Source organism: Gossypium hirsutum, chromosome D02, assembly GCF_007990345.1.
Source record: "Gossypium hirsutum isolate 1008001.06 chromosome D02, Gossypium_hirsutum_v2.1, whole genome shotgun sequence".
Classification (NCBI taxonomy): Eukaryota; Viridiplantae; Streptophyta; class Magnoliopsida; order Malvales; family Malvaceae; genus Gossypium; species Gossypium hirsutum.
Window position 1 is genome coordinate 8,708,427 of NC_053438.1, and position 24,117 is coordinate 8,732,543.

The window sequence follows — 24,117 nt, forward strand, 5'->3', positions numbered from 1 at the left end:
TATAACCCATAATTCTTTTTATACAATTTTTAATGATTTTCCAAAGTCAGACATTCTGACATTATCTCACAAAAATTCAAATATCTCATAATACGAAATTCTTTTGATTACATCATTTCTTCTATGTGAAACTAGACTTAATAAGTTTTAATTTCATGTTTTATTAAACCTCTAATGTGATTCCCACAATTTTTAGTTATTTTTCAAAGTTATACAACTGCTGCTGTCCAAAACTGTTTTATTGCAAATTTTACTCTTTCATGATTTCTTTCATGCATTTTATAAAATTTCGTTTCCAATTCCATATGTCCTCATAATACATATCATATTTCATCTATACAATTCACACAGATCATATTTCATTTCATTCTCAATCATATAATCATTTACATAGCTAACCTTAGCTTTCACAAGTTTAGTCAATTTAATTCTAAATATAACATTCAATTCATACTTCCATATAGCCAAATGAGCACATTTTGGTATATGACATATTTAAACACATACCTTTCTCATTTCATATACATGATACGATATGAACTTGTAACACTTCTAACCTGTATCCGTCATCGGATTTGAGTTACGAGGCATTACCGAACAGAACACGACTCAAAACAAGCATTCATTTTTTTATACTTCGTAAATCACTCTCAATAATACACTCATCTATTCAAAATTTCAAAATTTAATACTACTATGATCGTATCGTTTGTATATTAAAATTTACTTTCAAGCTTATAACTTTACGACATACCTCGAGCATATTATAAAACATACATTTCATAAACTAGGTATTCAACATTTCACTTTAATTTAATTGTATATTAAACTTAATAATCAATATCACACTGCATACTAGATATCCAAATATATATATAACACACATAAACAAACCTCATTTCACAACTAATTATACAATCTTCTAATTCGGCTAGCAATAACCATATAAAAAGAAAACTATACTTATTTCATACACAACTCATTCAACTAATATTAACTATCAAATCAAACATTAACAACAAAGAAATATGCGCATAATATATATAATCAATTTACCTAACTTTAGCAAAATTTACATGTGCATTACATACTAAATCTAAACCTATTTCTAAAACAACTATACATCAATTGAGCCATTTCCAAACAATTATACTAAACATATCTCTTTACTTATGCCTTATAATTCTATTGGCTGAAGATATTGAGTAAACCTTATAGCCTTTGCATTTCTATAAATAACCTCAATCATGTATCACTTTCATGTACATACCATAACAAATAACCTTACTTACAATCATCGAACTTAACTTCAAATTTTTTTTTTACTATTTCTAATTTGATTCGTACCTAATGATTTATTAATGCAAGCATAACATACATGCATACTCTTTTACTTTCAAACCGAATTAAAATTAACCAATACAAACAAATATAAAGTCTTTATATTACCTCATTTTAAGCCGAATTTTAAACTAACCCAAAATGCAAATCTATCCATGTAACAAGTATATTCGATGAGCTATTACAAGGCATTCGTGATATGCTAACAAAACATATAACCAAATTTATCATACATGCAAGTTATGAAACATACTACCACAATAAGCTTAAATTATAATCAAACATAACCAAGCTCAAGCATAAAGATAAAGCCATCTTCATATGGCTTATGTATTTATATGCACTTTCAAATCCAACCAAAACAAATGCTAGCCTATACATGCCATAAGTTCATAATTCAAGATTTTAAAATACCAAAATAGTGTTCGATAGTGTGATGGATTTCCTCGACAATCCCCGAGCTCGTAACTACCTTCCAAAATCTATAAAACACCGAATGAACACACAAAGTAAGCTTAAAAAGCTTAGTAAGTCATAGAAAATAAATCATTATGAGATTGTTAACAATTCAATTCAAATAGGCCGAATACTAACCATTTCAAACATATATATATTCACTTACTACATAGGCATCATTCATTGTCATGTAATTCAATATAGTCATTTAAATCATACTCACTTTTCATTTCCGAATCATATTAACAAACCGAATATACCTGAATCGAATACAATTATTGCATAATCATTCATTTCTCAATATTGCCCGTTGAACCATTCGGAGTCAATAAGGATATTCAGATAACTTGGAAAGCTCGTACAATGCCAACTCCCAGACGTGGTCTTACATGTAATCAAATATCGATGCCATTGTACAGACAGGGTCTTACACGTAAATCTCAAATAGATGCCAACGTCCCAGACGTGGTCTTACACGATAACTCATATCGAAATTCTATGTCATGACATATATATCCAAATTATTCCTATGGTTCGTACAAGGCTTTCGGACATCGTAAATCCATCGATTCAAGCTCATAGTTACTTCTCCCATACTTAAATCAATTAGGCATACACATATATAATTACTATAATTCAATTCGACACAATTAAATACATTTCTATATGAATTTAACAACAATTATTTACTATGAACTTACCTCAGACGAAGACAAACGGATGGAATCGACTACTCGACCACTTTCGACTTCTCCTGTTCTAATTCTGTTTTCTTTTGTTCTTAATCTAGATAAATTCAAATTTAGCTATTTAATAACACATTTCATTCAATTTAAAACACAAACACATATTTGGGAAATTTTCACTTTAGCCCCCAAAATTCACATTTTTCACAATTTAATCCCTATTTAATAAAATCACAAAATACACAAAATTCATCAAAACCATGCCTTAGCATAATTTTCCCAGGGTCCCTAGCAACCCATTTATTTAATTTATTTCACATTTAAGCCCTTAAATTTTCTAATTTCACAAATAAATCCCTAATTTGGATTTTTATCAAAAATCACTTAATTAAACATGATAATCAAACATCAAAGATTTATTTTTCATCATCAAACAACAAAAATCTCAAGCTATTAACAATGAAAAATCACAAAATCCACAATTAATTCAAAAATTCAAGCATGGGCTAGCTAGTATTCGAAGTAACGATCTCAAAAATATAAAAATTATCAAAAAACCGAACAAGAAACATACCTAATTTTAAGCTCCAAAGTGTCGAATACCTAAAAACTCAAAAGCTTATTTTCTTTCTCAACTTTCGGCCAAAAATGATGAACATGCATGGCCATTTTCATGTTTTATTTTATTTAATTTCATCTTATTTACCTTTTTACTATTTTAACCTTAATAAAATCATAATTTAAGTCATTTGAATCATGGTCATAAATGTCAACTAATCTTATAATGGCATAAAAACCTTTTAAGGACTTCCCATAAATCAAATCATAACAAATTAGCATATTAACAATGAGAATGCAACTTTTACTTTTTATGCGATTTAGCCCTTTTCACAAATTAAGCACACAAACGGATAAATTAAATCATGAAAATTTCACACCTATCACTTCGCATACTATAAGCACGGAAAATAATATTAAAATATTTATCTAACTCGAATTTGTGGTCCCGAAACCACTGTCCAACTAGGGTCTAAACCTGGCTGTTACAGAACTCATTAATTCACTTTCATTTGATTCTCACATAGGTTCTGTACGTACCTGTCTTGCTTAACTCGATCGTACTTCCATTCTCAACTTTCACTTACTTGTTGATTTCTGCCACGAATACTTTGCTTTTGTTGTACCATCACTTATAACCATGTTTCATCCACTTTTCCCATTGAACCATTTGGAATACTAAAGGATACTCGGGGATCTCGTACACATAGTACCATAACAATGCCATATCCCAGATATGGTATTACATGTAATCTCGTATCGATGCCAATAGCTCAGCCATGGTCTTACACGAAATCACATATTGATGCAAATGTCCCAGACATGGTCTTACACAAATTCTCATATCGATGTCATATCCCAGATATGGTCTTACACGTAATCTCGGTAACCCTAATGTCATGACATTTATATCCTATCTGTTCCTAAGGTTCAACCAGGACTTTTACTTTGTCGAATCTCCGTCGAACATTTCTAAATCATTGTAATCACAATTAAATTCAATATTTAAGCATTCACCATAATTATCTCAATTAAGAATTTAAACATGTATAATTTAATGCTTATTAAACATACAAACTTACCTCATTCGCTGAACCGACAAATTAGGTCGACTAATCCGATACTTTGTTTTCCCCCGCTCTAGATCCAAATCTCGTTTATCTCAATCTATATAATATCAAAATTTACTTATTTAATCATCATTTCATTCAATTTAGCACAATTTACACATTTTGGAAAAATTACATTTTGCCCCTATTATTTCACATTTTTGCAATTTAGTCCTTATCACATAAAATCACAATTTCATGAAATTAAACACAAACCCAAGCTAGCCAAAATTTCCATATATTACTATCAGCCCATATTTTCAATTTATTTCACATTTTAACCACTAAATTTCTACATTTCACAATTTAGTCCAAAATTGACATTTTTCTCAAAAAAATCACTTTATAAAAGATGAAAATCTAACATCAAATATTCATAATCTATCATAAATCATTAATTTACTCAAGCATTTAACAATGGCAACATGTTAAATCTTTAACAGTTTCGAATTCAAAAGCACACGCTAGCTAGATTACGAAGCAACGATCACAAAAACATAGAAATAACTAAAAATGGGACAAAAATACATACCACACAAGCTATTTAGTTGTCGAATGTAAAAGCTCTCAAATGGCTTTTCTTCCCCTAAAATTCGGTTGAAGATGGAGAAGAAAAGATGATACATTTACTTTATTTTACTTAATTTATCATTATTAATTAATTTACTTTTATAACCTTTAAAACATTTAAAATTTACACAAATGTCAAGCCATCACATTTCACTATCAACATTAATGGTCTAATTACCATATAAGGACTTCCACTTTAAAGCCCTATAGCTATAGCTATTAGCTCAATTTTTACGCTTTACATGATTTAGTCCTTTTTACCGAATTAAACACTTAAACGATAAAATTTCTTTACAAAAATTTCACACAACTCTAATATCATGCTGTAAATATTAAAATAATAATAAAATAAATTTTATGATCTCGAATTTGTGGTTTCAAAATCACTATTCTGATTTAGCTAAAACCGGACTGTTACATGGGGTGTTACAGATAGTGCTTTTTTATTTCGTTATATATTTTTTATTTTTGTGTTTTTATTTTAATTTGTCTTGTTAAAAATTTAGCTTAATCATGTTTAATAACAATGTATATAGGTGGTCGGTGACCGATACAACTATTAGGAAACTCCAATACCTTTCTTTACTAGAGTTCATTTTTTATTTGTTGTGAACAAAGTTTATGCATGCTCCATTGTCCATATATTGAAAAGCAGTGAAACACATTCTTCAATATTTGAAAAAAACCTCCAACTATGGTCTTTGAGTCACTCGTCATTTGGATCCAAATCTTTACATATACTCAAACACAGAATGGGTAGGTGATCACACCGATTGCGGTCTGACAATTGATTTTATTATTTATTTTGATCAAACCCAATAAGTTAGTCCTCAAAGAAACAACCTACCATTGCTCGCTCCTCCACTGAAGCTAAATATCAAACAATTGCAACTACTACTTCTAAAACTCTTTGGGTTATGAATCTGGTAAAAAAGCTCAAACTTCCACCATCTCATCTTCTAAAAATCTTTTTGACAGTCGAGATACAACATCTCATAGCTAACATTTGGTTTTGCATAGCAAAATGAAGCATCTTGAGATGGATTTACATTTCATTTACGATCATGTTCAAAGAAAAAATTTGGATGTCACTCACATTCTATGGCCAATCAAATTGTTGACCCACTTACAAAAGCACTCCCCGAAGCAGTCTTCATATCTAACCTCAACAAGTTAGATGTTGTTCCAAGTCATGTGGCACCTAGACTTCTTGTTTAAACTTTAAACTTGAATTTTATTTGAATTAACTCTTCTTATTTAGGAGTTTTCTTGATAGTTCATGTATATAAATAGATGTCACATATTTTTTATAAACTTTACTTATTTAGATATTAGTTTTTATGTAAATATTTATATATACTTGTAATTTAATGTAATTAAAATAATGTATTTATTTAGCCTTGTTCAAGTTCATTAGTTATGTAGCAGGTAAACAGTATTCCGGTCGACACGATTAGGCGAAACACATCGATATCATTAACACCAGTCAAAACTTTTACCAGAACGAAAATGTAATTTGGAGTTCTGATATATTATCGAAACAGAACCTACGGATTGAAATGACTGGTACTAAGTACTATGGATAAAACATGAAGCTTGGAAGCAGAATACAGGTAAGTGGTGCAGTGTCAAATAATTCAATTTTGAATCATGGAAGGTCTTCTTTATGGCTAACAGGAAACAGAACGGTTAAAATAATTAGCATTAGAAGCCCATGTTGCCTTTTCAATTCAGTTGCATTGAGTCACAAAACACTTTATAGCTTGATATCTTGTTGATGTGTATCAAGGAGTGGGATAAGGAAGAAGGGAATTAGAAGGTAAGGTTGGAGAGAGAGAGGGGCGAGGTTCACATTAATAATGTAGAGAGCCACTCCTATTTAGACAAGTGCCATCTTTTTGGATGTTCGAGAAATGAGTTATGGACTCCTACGAACACGTATACTAGTATGCGCTACCAAGCCACATGTTATCTTGTTAAACTAATTCAACCACCATGATAATGGATTAACCAACTTTACATGCGATTTGTTTATCGTTTAATAGTTGGTCTTGACAAGGTGAACACCCAACAAGGCCTCCAATAGGGTAAGGCAAAACCTGACATATGGCATATTATTACTGGACAATATTAACTTTTTGAAATAAAATGCGACGGGATGATAGTTTAAGTATCAAAATAGAAGATAAGTATACTTCAAAATATTAAGCCTTGCAAGGCTCCATTTTAGTTTAAAGACATACAAATAAAGAGAAGAAATAAATAAGTTCAACACAAACCTGCAGTTTTGGTATCATTATTGAACTAATCCATAGTTGAATGAGCAACAAACATGATAATAAGAATTGTCCTTTTCGAGCACCTATAGACCCTCAAGGTGCATCTCATTTGGTTCGAACTAGAGATCTCTTCCTCAAGAGTCCTTTTACTAACATGTATACTGATTGAGCTAGTAAGTGCTTCAAGGAAAATAATCTTCCCTCTTTGTCACCTTAATTTATAGAACAACAATAAAGGCCATGCATCATATCAACATGTAAGGCCTAGATAAGGGTATATAGCAGGTAATATTATAGGCAATGCCTGAAAGCAATAATAACAAAAACAACTGCTGTAATTGGTTCAGTTATTACAAAGTGCTTTTTAATATGGTACGGTCAGATTAAATCTTAATAGCTCATGGTATCATGACACAAACAACACAGAAACTAAAGCCTGCTACAATCAAGTACAGCAAAAAGAATTGCACAAAAGGTTCGACATCCTCGTCTTCTTTTATCGCTGTTTGCTTCAGTCCTTTGTCTTGGGTTCCTTTATAAATCAAAGCAAATGATTCACAGTTTCAAATCATAGACAAGGCAAGCAACTCCTAGATGTACTTAAAAGCAAGACTTTTCAGCCAAACCGGTTCTGAGTTATAGCCATTGGAGTATACCCAAAAGAAAAGTTGAGTAGAAAATTTTCTCACCTTGGTACAAACGTAGATGTAATGGACGTCAGGGTTTTTTCCAAGTACATCTTCCACCGAGCTTCCACTCTCATCCAACAGAATTGGGTCTGTCAATGCCCTTGTTGGCTGTTCGGAACTTCCTTCTGCTCCAAATTTCGCTGCATGATAAAGAGCTAGATTAGAACTATGTCATTCATGCCAGGCTACTATACATGGAGGATGAAACTAGTTTTACAGGCTTCAAGAATCTAGTTACTCTCACGAATCATGTTCTTATTCTGGAGTGATTTATGCTGTACAGTAAGATAAATAGAAATATTTGCTGTTCTACTTATGTCAAGAGAGAAAATAAACACAGCACTCTTCTAAAACATTCATTTCATAGGAAGCATAAGGGAATATGCGATCTTATGCATCTTAATGGTTAACTAGATTCAAAAGTCACTCTTCCTTTTCGTTCAAATCAACTAAGTAATTCTACGCCATTTTCTTTTATTTGTCTAAGCATCATCATTCCTTAATAAGCTCGTTACATCTTGTGACAACTCAGCAGTATATGGTCAGCACCTGAGATTCTCAATTTGGGGTCTCAAGTTCAAACCTCAGGCAGAGAGGTGAAGATTATGGGATGGGAGATGGTTACCTACAATAAGAAACCCGATGCCTACCTAGGCCATCTGTTATATATTTGAAGTAATTACTTTACATGCTCTATAATATTCAAGTGATTGCAAATGACATTATCAATTCTAGGAAAGATCTGATCATTCAGCTGTCACAAGTCAGTACCACCTAACCCCATAACAAAAGGATTATGGCAAGCGTACAAAGTATTCCACATAAAAAAATGAAAAGTATAAGGTATTGACAACATAGTAACCAGAATGGGAATTCAATCAACCTATCACATGCAGTTTTATGCTCCACATGCACGATTCTTTCAGCAAGCCAAGGCGATATACTGGAGCTCCATATGTAATCTGCAGCACTTGCAAGAACAGTTAGGGAAAAAAAATATCTGTACATACAGAGAGATTGCAATCTGAATGGGGGAAAATGCAAATAACTCAAAATCCATGCCACACAAGCAGAACAAATATTTTATGCAAAAGGAATAAAAGGTGAGTAAAGTTACCAGAATATAGACTCCTTTATCCTTGAGGACCCTATAGTGTGTTATCAACTGCTTCAATATATGGTGAACAGATCAAGAAAACCCATAAAAAGAAATTTCTAATGTAGACAAGTCTAATAAACTATGTTGCTCAGACTCGAAGCACCAAATCCAAAACGTGGATATGGGAGGTTCCTTGGAAAGACTTGGAAATATCTAACCATATCCGACACTAACACCCGAGTCCAAGTATCATAGCTAGTTACTTTTAATGATTATTATACCTCCAGACTTCCCCAAGCATTTGAGTAGCATTCTGTCTAGAATTATTCCCACACTGCACAAAAAAGTTTCCCATCAGCTTATTATTGTCAAATCAGATCTCAAGAAGAACATATATAAGCCACAAATTCATAAACACTCACCAAGATAGAATCAAGGGTCCCTGAAAAAAATCACCATTTAACAAATGAAAATCAGTAATGTTTAAGGCCAAAAATAATTTAATTAACGAAATAAAAACAAAAAGCCAACACCTTTATCAATAACTGCTGCAAAGGAACCAGCTTGAAAAGGACTCATATCTCGTACATCCAATTTAATATCTATAAAAAAAGAAAAAGAAAGAAAAATTTGTCAAAAAAAAAAATTCATTTCCGCGTATTTTATTTTGATTTGAATAAAGAACTCAAGCTATGAATACATTTTAGCTGCTGACAATTAGAGTACTTGGTTTGCATAGCTTCAATAACCACAGATGATATATCAACGTTAACAACATCCTCGTACCCATCGTTCACCATGTCTTCACTAAACACTACAACAACAACAAAAAAATGCAGAGATTTGGTACATAAAACCAAGAGATCTGAAAAAGGGTATGCATTGATTTTGTAGAGGAGTAGGTACCTGAGTTGCCACAGCCGACAACGAGAATGCGTTCATGGCGGTGGGGCACATAAAGGTGAATAAGAGATGCTAAGGCAGGGTATTTTTGGTACCAATCAAAAGGAGCTGATTCATGGGCATAGCGGTTATCCCAGTACCATGGCTCACCGTATGCTTGAGATGATGGTGTACCCAAGGTCATCTTCTTCTTTTTTTCTGCAACTCGGTTTATGATATATGTTTGTTGAATTGTAATGAGATTTGGGTTATGGAGTTTATTGCAAAAAAATGTTGGCAGTTTCGGAGTTGGTGAAATAAATCAGGTTGTCTCGCAGGTACACCGTGTGGAGCTTTTTCTTTTGTTGGGATTTGGCCATGTTTATCATCAAACATCAAAGTACTATGTATCTCTCTCTTACCAACACGTGTGTTTGTTTTAATCCACCCGATTAGGAACTTATTAAGGGTTATTTAATCATAATTATTATTAATAATCTTTTTTATTCATTGTCTTGAACTAACATTTTGGTCGTGTGTTTGTGAGAATCACAACAGGCTTTTTTTGCTTCACCATGTTTTTATGATAGGAAAAAAAAGACAGACAGGGATAAAATATATGCTATGAATATTTCATTCTTGAAAAGGACAGTATCAATAACCATTGAAGTTTAGTTGCATAACCTGCTTGGTTATGCTATATGTCTGTATGCACGTCGGCAGAATATGTCAGCTGACCCGGCGAACATAAATTGGAATTGTCTTTTTCTTTTGTACATAAGTCTCTCGAAGTTTTGTTACCCTCAAACTACATATAAGTGTATGTTTAGACATTAACTCAATCACAACAAATAAATAAATTCTCTCTACAGAATGGATGACAATTGATCTAGCTGCACTTGTAGGTGCCCAAAGCAGACAATTTTTGCTCATGCTTAGGACAAGACTTATGTTTTGCGGGTCAAGTTAGATCGTGACAAAATAAAAAAAAATTGGAATAAAAGTTGAGAAAACAAGTGAGCTCTTTCTTATAGGCTATAAACTAAATAAGTAAGCCCTTAAAGTTGGTTTTGAACCCATAAATTTTCAGGTTTTGAAGGAGCATTAAAGTCCCATAGATAGAATCAATTAAAGGATTACGAGAAATAACTTGTAAGCAAACAATACCATTAATGGTTTCTGATCCTTTTACGAGGCAAAAGCCAAAAAGCCCAAAGAGGAGCATCATAATAGCCGAAAACAAAAGCAAACGGTAGTTCAAAATGGAATGCCTGTTATATCAACAGTAGAAAGGGGGTGGGGGTGAAGGATGAGAATGGGAACAACAAACACCTGTTGGCTCAAATAAAAAATTGATATTTAAAATGAAATCGAGTATGTATTAAACTTGTAATTGTAAAAAAGCAAGTCATTAGACATATATGCACGTAAGAATTTTCAAACAACCATTTTTGCCCTGCTCTCATTTCAATGGATTGCAGAACCTGCAAGTAAAATAAAATGGTCATGGTATATTCTCTAAAAGCTTTTACTTCAAATTTTAATTGCTTCTTTGGTTTTGGAAAATAAATTTCGATTGCTTGATACTCCATCTTTCATTAAGCAAGTTGAGAATAATAACAGCTTGTTGATTTATCACAACATTCCTCTCTAAGCCAAGGATGAGATTCTGTTTTACATATATACATACAGATACATAGCAAATTAGCTGTATTTCTAAAGAAAATTGTATCCAAAAATTTGTTGCCATGGCAAACTTGGTCTATAGTAACCTAGAAGGTAGGTATCCTTTTGTGCATGCCTGGTTTAGTGTTTTTATGAGCTAATTATAAGCTTGTTCTCATTGCAGAAGTTGGAAGATGTATATCAGAAGCAGCACCTAGACATTACATAATAAAGATCATGTCATTTTCTTTACTTGCAAAGACTGGCATAGACAAGTATGAATCTGGAGAGTTTGAAGCTGGTGGATACAAATGGTATCATTAATTTCTTCAAAACCGTGTATGTTTATTAGCTTAATTAGCCTTCTTTTAATTTGTGTATGGTCACAGGAAACTGGTGCTGTACCCACATGGAAACAAGAGTAGAAATGTAAAAGAGCACCTTTCTCTCTACTTGGTTTTTGCAGATGTTGCTTCTCTGATTCGTCTTGATTCGGAAGTCCACGCTGTTTTCCGGTTTTTCCTGCTTGATCAGACCAAGGACAATTACTTGGTAGTTCATGGTATTATATTTTCCTTCCAAACAACATTACTGTTTTTATTGATATTTGCAATGAACAACTATTTCAGAAATATAGGTGGAATGGAGATGCTTTAAAAGAGAATTTTTTACCTCTGATTTTGATGCCTAGATGCCGCGGGAAAAGAAAGGCCGTTTCATAGATCAATGCATCAGTGGGGATTTGATCAGTTGATACCAATTAGAAGTTTTAATGATGTTGGCAATGGATACCTACTGGATGACAGTTGTGTGTTTGGAGCTGAAGTGTTTGTTACCAAGGAAATGAGCTCAGGGAAAGGAGAATGCTTATCAATGATAAAGGATGCCTTAAGTTCCAAGCATCTTTGGAAGATTGAAAACTTTTCCAATTTAGATTCAGAGTACAATGAATCACAACAATTCTTTGCTGCCAATCATAAATGGTATATATCCACTTTATCTCCTACTCCTCTATGATATCTGTTAGAGCATATCGTGGTGATAAAAGGAGCACCTTCAAGGTTTTGTCTCTCTCGGCTCTAAAGAGAGCTTAAGGGTGTCTCTTGATGCTTGAACAGGCAAAACCATGACTAAAGAAAAGCAATCACATGAGGACAAAACCTTGAGGGTGCGCCGGTTCTTCAACAACACCCAAAGAGGACGATACCTTCATATTATCTGTGAGATATGCTGTAACGATATTCTAAGATTTTAATTGCAATTTCAAGGGGATTTTGTTCACCTTTATGATGCAGGAAAATACATCTTTTTCCCAGAGGAAGACGGCATGAATTAGGCACTCATATCTCCATGTATTTGGCTTTAGCAGATTCTGCCACACTTTTGGATGGTTCTAAAATATTTGCAGAGTTCACCTTGCGTATTCTGGACCAACAGCAGAGCAGGCACATTGCTGGAAAAGGTATAAAAAGCTCAAATCATCTGTAAATAACATTCACTAAAATCCTTACAAAAATGAAAATCAAATGTACATTAGAAAGCATAATATTTTCATTTCTGTTGCAGTTAGTCACTGGTTTAGTAGCTCAAGCCAAGAAAGTGGGTTTGAAAATTTTGTTTCTCTGGCTTATTTCTATCATGCAAGTAGTGGGTGCCTAGTGAAAGATATATGCATGGTGGAAGCTGAGGTGACTGTCCACGCCGTTTCCAATACATTGTAACTAATGTTTTGCTATAATTAAACTCAGGGCTCGCATTAGACACTCGTGACCGAAGCATATCTAGACACGAGTGAAGGTATACAATCTTTCCTCGCATAACTGTATCAAACAATGTGCAGTGCCAATATGATACATAAAAAAGGAAACATAAATATGCAAATACAAGTCATATAAACATTTTATATTTAAATATAGTTACATCATTTACAGATCAATAGGGTGAATTGAACTATAAACAATTACAACAACACATACATAGATATGTATATATATTTGCCAATGTTTTACATTGAAGATTAAAGATGCAGAGGAGAGTTTAGCCAAAAGTTTCCTCAGTGCTGTAACACATGTAGAGAAACCCATCATCATCTTTGAAAGAATTATAGACACACCCCATGAGACTTACTGCGTAGTTGAGATAAAAAGAAAAAATGGGTCAGCAAGTTCTTGTTTAATGAATCAATTAGTAAGAATCATCCATGAGAGAAATGCAGATGGTTTTTTAACCTGATTGAGGTAATGTATTGTGCACAAAAACAAAGTGAGCTTTTCCAGGACTCAAATGTAGCCTGCTACTTAAAATGTGAATGAACTGACCCACCAACATGTCTCGAGGAACCAGGAACCTTGAGAGCCAAGAAAAAAGGAGAGTTAAAAGAAACCAATTAATAATATTTACCAAGTTTTATTAACTTCATATATATATATATATAATGAGAATAAAAGGAAAAAGAAAACAATACATATTCTTCTCTATATCTGGGAGGTCTGTCCTTGAATACCTTTCAATGATCACCTGGAATATAAACAAACATATAATAGACAGACAAAAAAAAGTGATCACTAACCACCATTTATGGTTGAGGCTGACACAATGTTTGAGCCTATAGCTGTAATTAGCAGGTTAATAACTCAAAAATAAAGTGACCAAAATTTATTACATCCAAGAAAACCCTTTTCAGACCAAAATTTGATTAATCAGATACTGTAATAGAAAAGATCATATTGCAATTCATATGCCTAATATTTTTTAATAACAATTAGGAACCTTGGCCCCCTTAGTATAGGCAAACTACACTTCTAGCCTCTTCTAAAAATTATTAACTTAATTTAAGCCCTTTAGCCCCTTAAATAAATGTTAAAATTCCATTTTTGGCTATTCCAAAAATTTAATAATTTAATTTAAGTTTTTTTAACAATTTTTTTTAAAACTTTTATCATCCAAAATTTTATAATTTTATCTCAGCCTCAACATAAAAATTTCTCCTATATAAATAAAATAATAAAAAAAATCAATGAAATTAGAGATGCTGGTGATTAAATTTACAGGAATTCGATCTGGGTATTTGGCTAATATAGTTTTTGATTCTTCCAGTCGTTGCTCTGCAAATGCAAATGCATAACAAAACAAAAACAAAAAACCATAATCATAATCATAATCTATCAAAGGCAAAGAAAAAGGTACTGAAAATATTTACCTAGTGATTGCTCCTTTAGAAAAGGCTGACGCTTCACCATTGTTATGTCTTTTGAGAAACCAGAGTTTTTTCTGAGTAAGACAACAACAACAGAAAAAAACCGAAGGAGAAAATGTGGCCTTTCTAGGTAGACATTTCAACCTAAGAGAGGACCTGTCTCATTGTGTTTTGAGACCTGTTTCAACCAGGCTGTTAAGATGTTAGTTTCGAGGATGTTATTAATGTCGGTACCCAAAAGAAACAATGGTAAATAAAGTATAAAAGATTTATTCGACTAAAGAAGTAGTTAGAACCATTTTGCCTGGTTGTCTGATTAATGTATAAAAAAGACAATAAAAGAAACGGTTGGGTGATGGTGAGATGTGTCGGCGGCATAATTCCGGCTTCCTTTAGTAGCTCCTTTATGTCATTAACATTGACGATTAAAATGGCAATGTTTCATGAGTTTGTGGCTGGTTAAAGCCTCTCTTCTTCTTCTAAATCTCTGTTAAGGAAGGCCATTCAACATTTATCTCTAACTAGGTTTAACTTTGCCACATGTGTCCTATAGGTTTGTGAAAATCCCTTGGCAGGGCAACAATGTTTGGATCAGCCCATTAAAGTTTATGAGTCTCATGTGGGTTACCATTTCGATGTGGGCAGCAGGAGAGATTAGATATTTAGATCCCACTAATAAAATATCTCAACTTGGTAGGTGATGATTCTTCATATAATATCTTAGTGAATTAGTATTAATTCATTTCATATTATATTTATATATTGTTTTTTTAAATGTAAATTAAGAATATATGATAAAATCTCAACCGAGTTGTGAAATTAAAGAATTATACTACCAGTGTACGAAAATTATCTTTTATTTATAGCATTTTTTTATTAATTTTGTATATTCTTTATATAGGACGCATAATTTTAATTTTGATATTTTTATGTTATTTTAATTAATTTTATTTTAATACATGTTGAAACTTGAAAGTGGTTTTATGCTATACTCATTTTATTATTTTATTCATTTCTAAAATATTATGTGCAATCTATCAAATTAGTTGAATTATTCGTTCGATTTTCACGACATTATGAAAAGTGTTTTGTGATAGGATATATAGTTGGTAATGCAAAAAAGTGAGAAATGCATAAAAAAATTATAGTGTGAAAAAAAAATAATTAGAAATTTAATATAACTTAATTATTAAGGATTTATATTTAATATAATAACAATATTAATAAGCTAAATAATATCACCAACTAAAAAAAATAAAACTAAATTCATTTATCTTTATTTTTAATAACATACCATCATTTGATTGGTTGAAAATGCATTATAATACGTCAAATATTAACATAATTAGTAATGGCAATATTGATTGAATTCCGTTTATTAGGAATGATAGGGGAGAGTAATGGTGGGTTTGGATGGGCGATTGGGTGCGGTGCGGTGCGTTTAGCTTACTTTTTCTCTCACGCTACAGTATCCCTACAGTATCTAATCTCACCGCTACCGCTGTTTTTACACTAACCACAAATAAACGCACCACCCATCCAAACTCACCCTAAGAGGGAATTGAAATAAGCTAGAGTTTATACATGTGTATATTTGCCTTCAACAACAAATTAAATCTAATAATTAAAAAATAAGGATTGAAATTGATGTGTCAAAATAAACAAAATAATCTCTCTCCCTCCTTTCAATGTTTATTTAATGATTTATAATAAGATAATATATCAAATCAGGTAATATAAGATATGTGTTTATCTAATGTCAAGTCTTCTTGTTTAGTATACCTACCAACTCTTTTTTTCTTTTTTTTTTCTCTCTCTTTAGGAAGGCTTTTATCATGCCACACCTTCAAGCTTTTCAATCAAAATGGTAAATTTATATATTATGTCTTAAATATTTTAGATTATCATATTTCAATCCAGTACTGTCAACTGATCAGGTGGCATTTCATAAAAAATTTTATTTTTAAAATTTAATGTGACTGGTGGCTGAAGGGAGGAGTGCCTCTGATTGGTTAGATGACACTGATTTTTTACTTTAACTCTTGCCTAAATTCGTAAATATTATTACTTTTATCTCATTTCAGTATTTATTTAATTATTTTACACTATTTTAGTAAAAAAACACTTTAATAGCATATGGGTAAAGTAGATGATGCTTTGTGTGTCTTCGGTTAATTATGTTGTTCCTTTTAATGGTAATGAGCTTGGATTTATTGTTTCTTGTTTATTTTGTACATTGAATAATTCAATTATATGATGCAAAAAGCTTAAATGAGGAAGGTGTTGTATGGAATCTCTATTTGTCGAGAAAATTCGATAGTTTCCTATTTATTATTTGCTATTTGCTGATGAAATTTTTTTTTATCTTTTGAATTAGTATTTATATGTTAATTACATTCATCATATTTTATCCATATAAAATGGAACTAAATAAAAAGTAACACAAATTAAAGTTAGGAGTAATCCATGAATGTACCTATGTGTGTGTTTGTTTATATTAATAAAACCAAATGTATGATGAGTTTTGATATTGCAAGTGATATGGTTGTTAGAATTTCCAAGGAGGTATTGGAATGTGACCTGATTCTTGGAGAAAATTAAAACTGCTGTCATTATCTCTCACCAACCCACCATGCCATTCCTAAACCAAACCATTCATTGCACAAAAGGTTTTTTTTTTAACCCATGCCTTGGTGCATCATCATCATTATTTAATTTAAAATTATTTTATATTATTAATAAACTTAAAATGTATAAAAAAATTAAAAAATGGAAAGAGGTATATAAAGTTGTTGGAAATTGAAAATTGGAATAAAATTTTTTATTATTTAGAATGTAAAATAAAATAATATTTGATGCATCATTAGTGTATAAGTATTATACATTATCAATGAATAATAATAGTATATATCATTATTAAATTAAATAAAAATTATGGAGAATTTATAAATAAATACAAATAATTTTATTTAAATATAATTAAACATTAAACGTAACTATTATAAAAAAATATTAGCAACACCTAGATTTAGTATATTGAATTTAAATATGTTTAAATAAAGTTATTAATATTTATTTATAAGTCTTTTACTATTTTTATTATATTTAATGATGAGCTGTCATGTTATTATTTACCAATAGTACAAGGAATTTATGTAACGATAATATATTAAATATTTTTGTTTTATAATTTTATTGATCCAAAATTGAACTATTTAAATTAATATAGATAGATTTATTGTTACTGATTTTTTTTTTAAATTACACTAAAAGAAATACAAAACTATCTTATATTCTTAAATTATATTTTCAAAAATGAATATGTGATTTTTATTAATAGTAAACTTAAAAAATAAACTTCAACCCATTAATAATTCCACATCATGCAAAACCCAAGAGGTAGGAGAAAGGAAAAATATATATTATATAAAAAAGGTAAACTATAAAAATAGTTATTTTTGTTTGCTTCAGATTTTACGTTTTAGTCACTTACATTATTGTTTTGTTATAAAGTGATCACTCTACTCTTAAGCTCTGTTACCTCCTTGACGTCGGTCTCACGTGGCAGTCCAAATGAGTTTTAAATACCAACTTAGATGTCCTAAGTGGTAGTCCAAATTAAAATTATTTAATTAAAAACCTATTTTCTTCCCAGCAACTAGACATCCAAGTTGGCATTTAAAATTCATTTGGACTGCCACGTAGGACTATTGTTAGGGATGTAACGGAGTTTAACGGTAGGGTGACGACAACTTCACAACAAAACAATAACGTAAGTGGCTAAAACATAATATTTCAAACATAAGTGATTAAAAGTGTAATCTGAGACAAACAAAAGTGACTATTTTTATACTTTACCCTATATAAAATTATATTTATAAAAGATATGTTGAATTGAACCAATTATATTTAATTTATTATAAGTAGTATTTTTTATAAAATGGTGCTGTAATAATATATAATTTTAAAATATGACATTGAAGTCATTTTCGAATTGACTAGTAACATGAAGAAAAGTGTAGCGTTCAGTTTGAATTCAAAGTGGGGTGGTATTGGTAATTTGGTTTGGTATAATAGTAACTAGATTTTGACGCATGTGAAATGCATTCTTCAAATTAAAATCAAATGTCTCAAGTCAAAAAATTAAACTATAAAATAAATAATGGGAAGTAAATATTTAAGAATTTGTTGTTAAATAAAATAGATGAGTTGCATAATTTTAAATATATATTCTCACATATTTTATAATAAATATATTTTATACATTTTGTAAATTTATTGAATTGTTTATTTAATTCAAGACACTAACTGATAAACTGAAAAAAAAAACACTCGTACACTTAAACTCACGTCCTCCTAGCAACAATGTTATTGAAAGTTTAAGTACTTAATTTAAGTTAAAAAATCTATTCGATATATCACTTAAAATTAATTACGTACTATAACTAAATTGTTTGGTAAATATTGGTTTTAAATTGTAAAAATTATATTTTACATTCTATCATTAATTTTCAAATATTTTACCTTATTTTAAATAAAAGTCAAAATTTGAAAGTAAATTTTTTATAGGATAATATAATATTACCACAAAATAAAGTTGAATTAATTGAAAATATTTTTCATTAAGTAATAAATAGCTCTTATCTAATCATTTTTCACACTTTTATAGAAAAATTTCTATTGGATTGTTTTTATTTTTTATTACCAAACATGTGTAAAAAAAATAAATCATTGAAAATATTAAATTTCAATTGCTTTAATTTTTTCACAAATGCCGATTGAGTCTTAATTCGATTGGCATGAACATTATTACCAATGTAGAAATATGTGAGTTTGAGTGCGTTAAAGCGCATTATCTTCCTATTTATTGGTTGAGGAGAAGTTATGAGTAGTTCTAAGTATTGTGTCAAAAAAATAAATATGATCAAAACCTATAATGAAATTGTTCAAAAAAAAAATTTCCCACATGTTATCAAATAAAGCCTAATTCAGAATTTTTTTAAATATAATATATAAATGATTATGTTAGAAATGAATATTTGTTGAGTCTATTGACAAAAAGTTCAATATCCCTTAAATAATATATCAAGTTCAAGACATGTAAATAGAAAAAATAATATTAAAATAGTTTAAGTTACAGAACTTGATTTAATACATTAGGATATATGATGAAGTTAGAAATTTTTTGGGGTAAAATTAAATAATATATTTTTATAATAGTAAAAATGTAATTTTATTATTTTAATAAAATTTTTATTATTTTTTGAGAAGTGAAAGTAAAATTTTATAAATTAGAAAGAAGGTAAATAAAATATTTTCTAATTTTTGAAGCGAGAGCCTACCAACCCCTGTTAGTAGGGGTGAGCATTTGATCGAATCGAAAATTTTCAAGTTAATCGAGTTTTCGAATCTCATTTTATCATCCTAACTTTATTTGAAGTTTTCTCGAATTGAGTCGAGTGAGATGGAATTCGAATCGAATATATTTATTCGAGTTAAATTTTAAAAAATAATTTTGGGTCCTTGTAGCCACTGTCACCCATCGTAATAAAATTTGTCCACCTTAATCAATTTTTTTATTAACTTTCATCACCTCATAATTTATTTATTATTATTTTTATATTAGTTAGCTTCTTTACTTGCTTAGTTGTTTCAATTATCTTCAGATTATTGTCACTATGTATTTTGGAATTAAAAAATATATTAAATGTAAAAATATGATTTTTTAATAAAAGTTATTTTAAAAATAAAATGTGAAATTCATGCTAATATAAAATTTTAACACGAATATTTTATGGTATAATTAATAATTCAATTTTAATATAAATATTCAATATGACTAAACAATTCAATAATATAAATAATATAAAATGTGAAATTTAATTTAATAATATAAATAGTAGATATAAATAAAATTATTACTATTTATGTTTAGTGATTTTTTTTGGATAATTTTGATTTTTTATTTGAGAGTAAAGGGTGAGAAGTAAAAGTTTAGGGGGAAAATAAAAAATTTTGAGAATAAAAGTTTAAGGGAAAATAAATAGGAGGAGTAAAATTTTGGAGGGAAAATATTAAAAAAAAATTGGAGGGGGGAGGGTTTGGTGTAGATGGGAGGTGGGATGAGAAGAGAATAAAAGTTTTAGGGGAAAAGTGGGAGGGAGTAAAAATTTTGGGAGAAAATAAAAGGTTTTGAGGGTTTTTGGGAGTAAAATTTTGAGAAAAGTAAATGAGAGCGTAAAATTTTGGTGGGAAATAGATTTTGGGTAGATTGGGGGGTTGGGAGGAGAGGGGAGTTAAAGTTTTGGGGGAAAGTGGGAAGAAGTAAAAGTTTTGAGGGAAAAGTAAAAAGGTTTGGGAGTTTGGGGTAAAAATGTAAAATATTATAGTTTGATATTTGAATTATTCGAATTATTCGAGTTATTCGAATTTGAAAACTCAACTCGATTCGAACTCGAAATTTAAAAAAAAATTCGAGTTGATTCGAATAACTCGAAATTCAATTTTTTTTCGATTTTTCGAGTCGAATCGAGTTTTACTCACCCCTACATGTTAAGATCCTTTTACCTTTTGAATATTAAAAGTAAAGAAAAAGAAAAGGTTTGAATAAGGGTCTGTTTGATTGCCAGTAAAATGTTTTCCGTAAAATGATTTCTGGAAAATGTTTTACTTTTCTGTAAAATGATTTACTGGAAAATATTTTCTGGTGTTTGATTGAATCTGTGTAAAATATTTTCTGAAAATATTTTTCGAAAAAGTTGCTTTTACATATTAATATATATTAATAATTTTTTATATTTTAAATTATTTTACATATATTGCAATGATTTATTTATAATAATACTCAATTATTAAGCTACAATATTAATCGTTATAAATTGAAAAAACTAATATCAAATAAATTATTTGTAATTGTGTTAAAAAACAAGTATTGAATAATTAAAAAAACAAGTTACTGAAAAATCGATAAACAGAAGCAGTTTTCTACCGGAAATGAAAGAAGGAATGAAGGAGGCGATAGAGAGGAGAGCACGGAAAATGTCTTACGGAAATTGAAAGGGTAAGACATTTTTCCTAAAATGTAACTCATTTTCCCTTGTTTTGGAGTTCATTTTCCAAATAGAAAATGTTTTCCGTCAATTAAACGCTGAAAAAATTAGAAATAATTTTTCGAAAAATCAATTCTGTCAATCAAACAGACCCTAAGAAAAAAAAAAGGAAGTCAAAGATACAACAATGGACAGGGTGGGTGTTGGTTTGTGAGATTTGCATTTGGGAATTGGAATTACAGCCTATACCCCCAAAGTTTTAAACCGCTTTGGTCTCATTAATTGTGTAAGATATTTTTTCACATAAGATATTATTATTAATTGTAGGAAAATTATCCGACAGACTGTTAGTGGACCGTAAAAATGGGTCATATGTTTGATTAAGACGATGGTTAAATTTTTACTTTCATTTCTTACTCTCCGTAAAGTTAAAAAGGTGACATATTTCCTATTATGATGATTTATACTATAAATAAAACATTTAATTTGAATTGATTTAACCGGCGATCTTTTTGTCCCTAACTTTAACCATAATGAAAATAATTTTTCTTGAAAGATTAAAAAATCTCACCCACCGACACCGACTTACCACCTGCTTTTCAGCAATCCGAATAGATCGACAACACGTGCTTGATTCTCAGAAACGCGTTCTGGGGCTTCATCTCAGCCGTCAGATTGAAATTTCCACCCAACACCTCGATGAATCTAGCCTCAATCTCGTTTCGAGGGGGCTGCCAACTTCGGTTTCTCTTACATTGCCCCTCCCTATATATACTCTTTCTCCCCCACCTTGCCTACTTGCCTGTCACCCCATCTCTCCTCTCATACTTCACTCTAACGTTCCCTTTGAGGTTTTAGGAAAACAGCAGAGGTACCCAACGCTCCTCCTTTTTCCGTTTTAGTTCACTTCTTGTGATATTGGTATTAGTTTTTGTATGTGGGTCATTTCGTACTTCATGTTTTGCATATGAAATGCTATAAATCTTTGCTATTTCTGCTTTTGAGTTGCAGATCTGCTTGTCTTTTTAGCGTGTTTCTTTAGTGGAATAAAAGATTTATTGAATTGGGTTTTGCAGAAATTAAGGAATGGAGACCTTCCTATTTACCTCGGAGTCTGTGAACGAGGGACATCCCGACAAGCTGTGTGATCAGATCTCTGATGCAGTCCTCGATGCCTGTTTGGCACAGGATCCTGAGAGCAAGGTGGCTTGCGAGACCTGCAGCAAGACAAACATGGTGATGGTGTTTGGTGAGATCACTACCAAAGCCGACGTAGACTACGAGAAGATTGTGCGTGACACCTGCCGTGGCATCGGTTTCACATCTGACGATGTGGGTCTGGATGCCGACAACTGCAAAGTGCTGGTTAACATAGAGCAACAAAGCCCTGATATTGCCCAAGGTGTCCATGGCCATCTCAGTAAGCGTCCCGAGGAAATCGGTGCTGGTGACCAGGGCCATATGTTTGGTTACGCCACAGATGAAACCCCTGAACTGATGCCTTTGACCCATGTTTTGGCAACCAGGCTTGGTGCTCGCCTCACTGAAGTTCGCAAGAACGGAACTTGCCCTTGGCTCAGACCTGATGGCAAGACTCAAGTCACCGTCGAGTATTACAACGACAAGGGTGCCATGGTGCCTGTTCGTGTCCACACCGTGCTCATCTCCACTCAACATGACGAGACCGTGACTAACGATGAGATAGCTGCTGATTTGAAGGAGCACGTCATCAAGCCGGTTATACCCGAGAAGTACCTTGATGAGAAAACCATTTTCCACCTTAACCCGTCAGGCCGTTTCGTCATTGGAGGTCCCCATGGTGATGCTGGTCTCACTGGTCGCAAGATTATCATTGATACTTATGGAGGATGGGGTGCTCATGGTGGTGGGGCTTTCTCTGGTAAAGACCCTACCAAGGTGGATAGAAGCGGGGCTTACATTGTGAGGCAGGCTGCGAAGAGCATTGTTGCTAATGGACTAGCTAGGAGGTGCATCGTGCAAGTCTCCTACGCCATTGGTGTACCTGAGCCATTGTCTGTATTTGTGGACACTTACGGTACTGGAAAGATCCCAGACAAGGAAATTCTCAAGATTGTGAAGGAGACCTTTGACTTCAGACCAGGAATGATTGCCATCAATCTTGATCTTAAGAGAGGGGGCAATAGCAGGTTCTTGAAGACTGCTGCGTATGGTCATTTTGGTCGGGATGACACAGATTTCACTTGGGAGGTTGTCAAGCCACTGAAGTGGGACAAGGTCCATGCTTAATTGGAGCTTCTTCACATTGATTCTATGTCTGGTTTATCTTATCTGCTGTCTGCTACCATATGAGTCTGCTTTTCTTACAATTTCCTTTAATTTCTTTTTTTGGGTTTGAAATTTGATTAAATTTATATATATGCATATGCATATGATATGAGAGGTAATGAATGAAATAGCAATGAGAAAGGATGTACTGCCATGTTATTATTATTACAATTTGAAATATAATAACAGAAAATGAATTAAAGCATTTTTCTTTGTCTCAATGGGTAGCAT

At 31.5% G+C, this 24,117-nt stretch overlaps 4 protein-coding genes across 9 annotated transcripts; 2 read left to right on the plus strand and 2 right to left on the minus strand.

Annotated features, from left to right (window-relative positions):
• Window positions 1-7,316: 7,316 nt before the first annotated feature.
• On the minus strand, window positions 7,317-10,124 carry LOC107910534 (EEF1A lysine methyltransferase 4). The gene is made up of 9 exons (XM_016838388.2): window positions 9,694-10,124; window positions 9,488-9,601; window positions 9,321-9,389; window positions 9,210-9,229; window positions 9,069-9,121; window positions 8,806-8,836; window positions 8,572-8,650; window positions 7,689-7,828; window positions 7,317-7,531 (listed from the first exon to the last, which is right to left on the minus strand). Exons 1-9 carry the CDS (start codon window positions 9,872-9,874, stop codon window positions 7,511-7,513), a joined length of 708 nt encoding a protein of 235 aa, XP_016693877.1. The 5' UTR covers window positions 9,875-10,124; the 3' UTR covers window positions 7,317-7,510.
• Window positions 10,125-11,276: 1,152 nt separating this feature from the next.
• LOC107910535 (autophagy-related protein 8i) lies at window positions 11,277-15,162 on the minus strand. Of its 6 annotated transcripts, XR_005910110.1 has the most exons (9): window positions 14,534-15,162; window positions 14,383-14,438; window positions 13,799-13,851; window positions 13,563-13,681; window positions 13,344-13,460; window positions 12,617-12,787; window positions 12,007-12,154; window positions 11,776-11,856; window positions 11,277-11,548 (listed from the first exon to the last, which is right to left on the minus strand). XR_005910110.1 is itself a non-coding variant. In XM_041088242.1 (6 exons), exons 2-6 carry the CDS (start codon window positions 14,571-14,573, stop codon window positions 13,372-13,374), a joined length of 357 nt encoding a protein of 118 aa, XP_040944176.1. In that variant the 5' UTR covers window positions 14,574-14,708; window positions 14,827-15,106; the 3' UTR covers window positions 13,208-13,371. The 6 variants fall into 6 exon arrangements, 2 of the variants coding, with proteins under 2 accessions (XP_040944176.1, XP_040944175.1); XR_001687665.2 differs by having other exon boundaries at window positions 11,277-11,856; XR_005910109.1 differs by having other exon boundaries at window positions 11,277-11,856; window positions 12,007-12,787.
• LOC107910532 (BTB/POZ and MATH domain-containing protein 6) lies at window positions 11,379-13,084 on the plus strand. The gene is made up of 6 exons (XM_016838387.2): window positions 11,379-11,448; window positions 11,519-11,648; window positions 11,724-11,896; window positions 12,026-12,317; window positions 12,630-12,796; window positions 12,901-13,084. The coding sequence occupies exons 1-6, from the start codon at window positions 11,418-11,420 to the stop codon at window positions 13,053-13,055; spliced, it is 948 nt and encodes a 315-aa protein (XP_016693876.2). The 5' UTR covers window positions 11,379-11,417; the 3' UTR covers window positions 13,056-13,084.
• Window positions 15,163-22,375: 7,213 nt separating the features above from the next.
• LOC107910531 (S-adenosylmethionine synthase) lies at window positions 22,376-24,104 on the plus strand. Its single transcript, NM_001327039.2, has 2 exons — window positions 22,376-22,450; window positions 22,656-24,104. Exon 2 carries the CDS (start codon window positions 22,666-22,668, stop codon window positions 23,845-23,847), a length of 1,182 nt encoding a protein of 393 aa, NP_001313968.2. The 5' UTR covers window positions 22,376-22,450; window positions 22,656-22,665; the 3' UTR covers window positions 23,848-24,104.
• The last annotated feature ends 13 nt before the right edge of the window (window positions 24,105-24,117 follow it).

Coding starts and splice junctions, on each gene's coding strand:
- LOC107910534 (XM_016838388.2), bottom strand. CDS start 9,874: ATGACCTTGGGTACACCATCATCTCAAGCATACGGTGAGCCATGGTAC. Junction 9,230..9,320: donor TGCAGCAGTTATTGATAAAG/GTGTTGGCTTTT, acceptor GATTTTTTTCAG/GGACCCTTGATTCTATCTTG. Junction 7,829..8,571: donor CATAAAACTGCATGTGATAG/GTTGATTGAATT, acceptor TTTATCATGCAG/CGAAATTTGGAGCAGAAGGA.
- LOC107910532 (XM_016838387.2), top strand. CDS start 11,418: ATGGCAAACTTGGTCTATAGTAACCTAGAAG. Junction 11,649..11,723: donor GAAGCTGGTGGATACAAATG/GTATCATTAATT, acceptor GTATGGTCACAG/GAAACTGGTGCTGTACCCAC. Junction 12,318..12,629: donor TTTGCTGCCAATCATAAATG/GTATATATCCAC, acceptor TTTATGATGCAG/GAAAATACATCTTTTTCCCA.
- LOC107910531 (NM_001327039.2), top strand. CDS start 22,666: ATGGAGACCTTCCTATTTACCTCGGAGTCTGTGAACGAGGGACATCCC.
- LOC107910535 (XM_041088242.1), bottom strand. CDS start 14,573: ATGGTGAAGCGTCAGCCTTTTCTAAAGGAGCAATCACTAG. Junction 14,439..14,533: donor TCTAAAGGAGCAATCACTAG/GTAAATATTTTC, acceptor TTGCATTTGCAG/AGCAACGACTGGAAGAATCA. Junction 13,852..14,382: donor AATACCCAGATCGAATTCCT/GTAAATTTAATC, acceptor TTTATATTCCAG/GTGATCATTGAAAGGTATTC.